Source organism: Epinephelus moara, chromosome 19 (assembly GCF_006386435.1).
Source record: "Epinephelus moara isolate mb chromosome 19, YSFRI_EMoa_1.0, whole genome shotgun sequence".
Classification (NCBI taxonomy): domain Eukaryota; kingdom Metazoa; phylum Chordata; class Actinopteri; order Perciformes; family Serranidae; genus Epinephelus; species Epinephelus moara.
In genome coordinates, this window is record NC_065524.1 from 40167364 (window position 1) to 40174068 (window position 6705).

The window sequence follows — 6705 nt, forward strand, 5'->3', positions numbered from 1 at the left end:
ATAGAAGAACATGAAATGATGGCAAATCTGGTTAGCCCAGATTGTCCTGAAAAAAACAAGATATAGCATGTGTATGTAGCCTTTATAATGACTGTGATATGAGCTTAAAAGTAAAGGCAGTAAAAATACCCCAAAAACGCCTAGGGCCCATAGGGTTAAGCCTTAATTAAATGTAAACAGGTGAGTTATATGGAAAATTCACCTGTTGGACAGTTGTCAGGAATTTTGTGATCAGCTGTGGGCTGCTGTGAATTTAACATTTGAACATGTCTGTGGAGATTTACTGGAGCCTCAAGTGGCTGTTCAAAGAACTGCAGGTGTTGGCCTCACTGCCACTTGATGTGTTAGTGTTGTTTAAATTTACCTGCGCTCTGTAGCTTTGTTTGCTGCAGCTAGTTACAGCACCGTGCAGCTACAGTGCAGGTTGTTGTCACTTTAACGTCAGTAAATCAAAACAAACACGACAAGAAAAAATTATGACATTTTCTTCAAGCTACAAAACTGGAGTGTACGTAAGGTTCTTGTACAAACATTTTTATTAAACACATCTTTTATCGTACATGTGCACATATTTATTGACTGTGGTACACGTGAGGAAGGTGCATGCTGTGGCAGCACCAGCAGGGCTGTGGAGTGGGTGCATGCAGATTCCTGTGGGGTGCATTCAGGGCCTGTCGTGGTGGGTGGAGCATCGGGAGGTGAGGGACAGGAAGTGTGTGTGAGGGTGGTGGTAACCTTTGACACTGAGCTGAGAGGGGAGGAAAGTGTTGGGGTTGTTGCTGGTATGACAGCTGGTGTTGCTGCAGTGTTGGTTGTGACCACTGTTGCCACGGCAACCCCGTCTGCTGCCACTGAAACGGTTGTGGAGGCCTCACGCTGTTGATTCCTTCCTGCCTTCCTCCCTTACTCTCCCCTGTTTTCTCCTCCTCCTCCTCTCTCCCAGACAGCTGCTGTTTGACGATGAGGAAGGTGTCGTCGTTGCCGTCGTCATCGTGTTTCTGGGACAGCACCTGCAGCTGGAGGGTGGAGACGACTGTATGAGGGCGTGGCAGGAGGGACAGAGGGGTGAGGTGAGGAACAGGGGATTGGGGCAGGGAGGAAGACTTGACGAGTCGAGCTCTTTGAGTCATTTTCTTGTTTTTATCCTCCTGGCTCTCTGTCACCTCTCCGTCACCATCTTTTCCTCCACGTTCAGCTTCAGCAGCGTCTCCAGAAACTGGTGACGGATTCCCAAGTGTTTCTGATAAAGCCGGCTCAGAGCAGCCTTCACTGCTGCTGCTGCTGCTGCTGGAGCTGGACTCCCAGTCCACCTCTGGGCCGGAGTCTTCAGCTGAGGTGCTGGACTCACCTTCGTCCCCCCAACGAAGCATGGAGCTCGCCTTTTCATTGTAGCAGGCGGCGCAGCGAGTCAGACTGAGGAATTCAGGGCCTGGTCTGGACTGGACAGAGAAGGAAACAGAGGTTAGGTTCATTAGTTAGTTAGTTGTGAAGACACGTCATCAGGTAAATTATTTATGGCTGTTTTTCTCTGGCTGTAGCGTCATGGTGGTGTCCTGACCTGCATCAAGTCCTCGTACTAAAACAGCAGAATACCTGCGCCTTTAAAAACACCTTCAGAAGATTGTGGTCATTGTTTAGTTGACAGACATGTTGTTTTAAGGGTTAAGAGACACCCACGTCTGTCGGGAGCAAAAGAGGAACAAGTGTGACATTATTATAAACTTACAAAGTCCTCAGATGGAGGAGGTGGTCACAGTGGACAGCCGTGTCCTATAAACACTGTTTGTTTCCTGTTTCCTACTGACATCGTTGGTTTCTTTGAACCATGACCACCATCATTGCCTGAACTTTAACAAGTGGTTTTTATTGTAACTTCAGGACAAAGGTCCACTGACCTTGATGAAGAAGCAGTTTAAACTTAAACTAACACAGTATTTTTTGTGTGTACAGTAAATCTAAAGGCCCTGACACACCAAGCCGACAGTCGGCCGTCGACCAAAGTCGGGCCATCGGTGAGCGTCTGTCGCCCTAGTTTTTGCGGTGTGTCCTACACCATCGGCACTTTGGCGTCGGCGGCTTTCCGGCCGATTGAGCATGTTGAATCGGTGGCGGAGCTTGTCGGTGAGAGAGATCACTCTGATTGGCTGTTCAGGTTTTATTTCCTCGCCCCTGTAGCGAGTGAATCTGCCTGTAGTGAAACCGGGGCTAACCGGTGCTTCCTCCTCAGGCTCCACTTCACTCAGCTGCCCCACAGACCCGCTGCTTCTTCACACTTTAACCTGAATAACAAACCGGAGCTAGCTGGGAGCGGCTAGCGGAGCGTTAGCCGCAGCATGACCGGAGGGAAGCACAGCCAGTTAGCCTCCGCTAGTCTCTGAGCTAGCCCCGGCTCTCCGTTTGGATCCAACCGGAGCACCGAGCCCTGGTTTGTTATTCAGGTTAAAGTGGGAAGAAGCAGCGGGTTTATCGGGCAGCTGAGTGAAGTGGAGCCTGCGGAGGAAACACCGGGACCGTCTGGATGTAATAGTCCGTGGAGGTGCTGCGGTGCTCGGCTGCACAGATAGGAAACCCCTCGGCTGACAGGATGTACCACTCTCTCACTCCGCTCTCTCTCACGCAGGCGCAGAACGTACGTGCTACTTGGCCGTCGGATGTAGTCCGTGTAGTGTGTTCAAATGCAACTGACACAGGGCGACGTGAGGCGACGTAGACGACGCAACTTTCGTCGCCGCTAGTTCTTTGATGTCGGTTTAGTGTGTCCGCACCTTAACCAAACCTTGAAGGTGCACTCTGCAGGATTGTCGGTTTGTGTTCGTAAACAGACTCATTGTAGTGTGCCTGGTGCGAGGGTGCTCGAGCCAAAAATCACACGTCTGCATAAAGTGTGAAAGCTCTGCAAGTTGTCAGTTTTACAGTGATTCACAAAGTCAGGGATACTTCATTAGTAGTTGGGTCTTACAGAGGCTGAGGAAGAGTTCTTCTTCACATTGGAACAGGACAGTGACAGGTTTGCATCAGTGAAGAGGCCCCGCCTTCAATTCCAGCAAATCGTACACAAAGAATTGTGGGTACTTCATGCCTGCTGAGGATACACACATGCATCCCTGAAAATTCTCTGAAGAAAGGATTCAGTCCTCGGTAGGTTTCAAAGGATCCTTGACATTAGAGGAGTCCGTCAGTGGGATTCAGTGAGGCAGCCTCGGGTTGATGCTGCTGGGTTGATGCCCTTCTACGGCCCTGTCCAGCTCTCCTGGTGTAACGGCCGGTCTCCTGGTATCTCCTCCATGCTCTTGAGACGTTTAGTTTAACCGACTTCCTTCATTTTTTGAGCAGTGTATTTTTGTTTAGTCTTTCTATATTTAAGTAAATGAGTTCTCTTTAACAGTTCCAGTTAAACAGAAGGAAAATGTAAAAAGTCTAAATTGTCAGTATGATTCTCTCTTTGTGCCTCTGCGGACGCTGAGTGGAGAGACACTGTGACACACTGTATTGATTTCTACCTTTGGTTGTTTTGGACTGTCTTCCTTCTGGTCCTCTGCCGAGCCTCCAGACTCCACCTGCTCCGTCTCTGCTGCTGTGCTCATCGCTCCGTCTGTGCAACAGCTCATCTGTCGGCAAGAGAAGAGGTAAGAAAAACTTTCACCTCTGAAACAAACAAAAACACAAGACGGCAGAAAAGAGGAGACACGTACGTCTCAGTGACAGTATTCACACTGATCTTCTCAGTTTACTGCAGAAGTAGAAATCAGTATTTAGTGATTGTTATAAACTGAAGTGGTTCAGACACCAGCTGTTAAATGTCAGCTTCTAACTTTTTCAGTGGAGTTTTATTTATTGTAAAACCTGTCACGTGCACAGATAGAAACCTCCCCACAGCGTGCACACAATTTTTTATTTATTTATTAATTTTTTTGCACCGGCATTTCCTGTGTGCTAAATAAATAAACTAATAATAATAATAATTAAATTGTGAAAGAAATGCCTTTTTTTCTGCTTGAGCACCTGCCCATTAAATGTTTGTGCTCAACACTGACAGTGACAGAGTGTAAAAGACTGTACTGATCATTTTAATAAACTTATGTGGTTCTTGTTTTAAAATCAAACATAAAACAAAACAATAAAATGTGCAAAGTATGACCTGAAGCCGTGCATTAAAAGATCATACTGGTGTTTTTGTGTTTTAGTTCTACATTACTGTAAAACATGTTTCTATGAGCACCACCGTGTTTCACATTAATCTGCATTATGTCACGTTGCACCACCCGACTCAGTCACGTTTGATTTCCATATCATAATAACTATAATTCAGACTTTTTGTATTTATTTAAAAACATTTAATACTTAAAAGATGTTGTGTTATTATCACACAAATTCTGTGCACGATGTTCATCCACCACATGTTTATAACAACAAGTCCATGAACAGAAAAATAATCAGCAACTATTTTGATGATTTATTCTTGGTTTTAATCATTTGTGGTGAAAAAATCTTAAATATTTTCCAGTTTCCAGCTTCTGAAACTGAAGAATTTGTCTTTCTGTTTATCTGTATATTGAGTATCATTTGGTTTTGGCTGAAGAAAACAAGATTTAAAGATGTCACACAGGAATATGGGAAGTTTCTCACTAATTCTGACGTTCACAGATTAAACAATTCATCAGTGATGAAGTGACTCGTTATCTGCAGCTCTGAACAACTGAAACCTCACAGCATCAGCCTGTTCTGTGATCTTACGCTGTTCTAATGTCTGATATCTAATGTGAGTCTATATAGTCTGTAGTATAAATATAATGTACTTGCTCATTGCTCCATTTCCTCCTCTTCACGTCCTCCTCACGTCCTCCTCACGTCCTCCTCACGTCCTCCTCACGTCCTCCTCAGCTCAGGTCCAGGGAGCAGCCTGACTGTCAGGTTGTGCTGACCTGTGTTTGTTCAGGTAAATAAGGATTCACATGCAGGTGATGGAGCGTTTCTCCTTCCTGTGTGTTGTTGTGAGAGTACACAGTGGGTCATAATGAGCCCAGAGACATTAAGGCATATAAACAAGGCACCCAGCCACAGATAGACACACACACACACACACACACACACCCACACCCTCAGTAAACACACAGCGGGATCATCCTCCAGGCTGCTCCACAAACTCCCACCTACTGACAGTAACTCTTCCTGACTCATCATCAGTGACCACATTAAATAACTAACTCCAGTGACTGTAGTTCAGCCTCAAAGCAGCAGGACACCATTTTGTTTATTATTTTATACGTTTCATTGAATTGTTTATTATTTATTCTCCACACTTGTGTTTCATTTGTTGTGGCTATAATGGATCAGTTCAAACAAACTGAATCTGATGTAGTAGTAAACTATGATAACGAGATGTGTTGAAGGACAAAATGTTTTAATTTAAAACGTGTTAAAAACCTTTAGAGTTGACTGAGTGAGTTTAACCTGTCAGCTGCTGGTTTCTGCTGTAATGTCGCCCTCTGCTGGACTGAAGCAGGAACTACAAGCAGAGCTGCGACACTACAATAAAACATTTTATTTGTTTGTTCTTTATTCTATTATTTTAAATTCTCTATATATTAATAAAAGATGAAAATAATAATTAATATGATAATATAGTTTTATTTAATTTAATGTGTATATATTTGCAAGTATAAAGACCTTTTATTTTAATCTCTTTGTATTTTATTTTATGTTTTTAATATTCTCCTTTTTCAATACTATTGTATTTCTATTTATTTATTTGCCAGCTATGTTTACTGATTTATCACATGTTAATTGTTTATCATTGCTTAATTCACTTACAGATCGCTAGGAATTATTTAACATACACTAATTAAGGAGATTTAATTTTCCTTCATTTAACTTTAATTCAATTTGAAAGACATTATATTTTAAATATCATTTCGTGGATTGTATTATTTTTAAAATAAATTTATTTTAACATGAAGTCCCCTTTAATTATTTTATTAGATTATTTTAATGTATTATTTTAAATACTTAACCCCTTCATTTTAAAGTGTTTAATTTGAAATATATAATTTTGTTTTGTTATTGTGTATTTTTTAACCAAAATTGCTGTAAAAAACAAAACAAAATAATTGTCACATCGAAAAGTGTGAATATACATTTTACGTCTGTATCATTTTATTTAGTCGTAGTAGACATAGCTTCTACTTAAAAAAAACCTTTTGTATGGTAGGTCGGGGGCATGGCGGAGAAGACTGGAGGGTCATCACTGACGTCAGTGATTTGAGCGACAGATTTGAATGAGCAGTGGTGGAGATGTTTGATGGTGCCAGGCTCAGATGGTTCAATCTTTGGTCCAGTAAAACCTGGAGTGCCTTTGTGAGGAGGACAGACAGCAACAGGAACATGTGGGGTGAAGGAGTTCAGTCCTGCAGCTACAGGTGAGTCAAACCTGCTCTCAACAGCAACATCGTCACACCTGAGGACTGAATAAACTTTGCAACAGGAGATCAGACGCAGACTCGCTGCAGGCTGATTCAACCTTTCTCAGAAACTGCTGATCTACTGGGATTTTCAGCACAACCATCTCTAGGGTTTACAGAGGATGGTCCCAAAAAGAGAAAATATCCAGTGAGCCAAAATGCCTTGTTGATGCCAGAGGTCAGAGGAGAATGGCCAGACTGGTTCAAGATGATAGAAAGGCAACAGGAAGTCAAATAAGCACTGGTT

The 6705-nt window shown here is 43.1% G+C and overlaps 2 protein-coding genes across 4 annotated transcripts in view; one reads left to right on the plus strand and one right to left on the minus strand.

Annotated features, from left to right (window-relative positions):
• On the minus strand, window positions 1–4937 carry LOC126406962 (uncharacterized). 2 transcript variants are annotated; one of them, XM_050071578.1, is made up of 3 exons: window positions 4801–4937; window positions 3501–3608; window positions 1–1439 (listed from the first exon to the last, which is right to left on the minus strand). In XM_050071578.1, exons 2-3 carry the CDS (start codon window positions 3606–3608, stop codon window positions 573–575), a joined length of 975 nt encoding a protein of 324 aa, XP_049927535.1. In that variant the 5' UTR covers window positions 4801–4937; the 3' UTR covers window positions 1–572. The 2 variants fall into 2 exon arrangements, with proteins under 2 accessions (XP_049927535.1, XP_049927534.1); XM_050071577.1 differs by having other exon boundaries at window positions 4797–4937.
• Window positions 3489–6705, plus strand: part of LOC126406963 (transmembrane protein 41A-B-like) — a 21665-nt gene continuing 18448 nt past the window's right edge. The window contains exons 1-3 of one of the 2 annotated variants that reach the window (XM_050071580.1): window positions 3489–3626; window positions 4882–4936; window positions 6209–6416. In XM_050071580.1, coding sequence (XP_049927537.1) covers window positions 6292–6416 — 125 coding nt within the window. In that variant the 5' untranslated portion in view covers window positions 3489–3626; window positions 4882–4936; window positions 6209–6291. The remainder of the gene's footprint in view (window positions 3627–4881; window positions 4937–6208; window positions 6417–6705) is intronic. The other variant, XM_050071582.1, reaches the window with a different exon arrangement.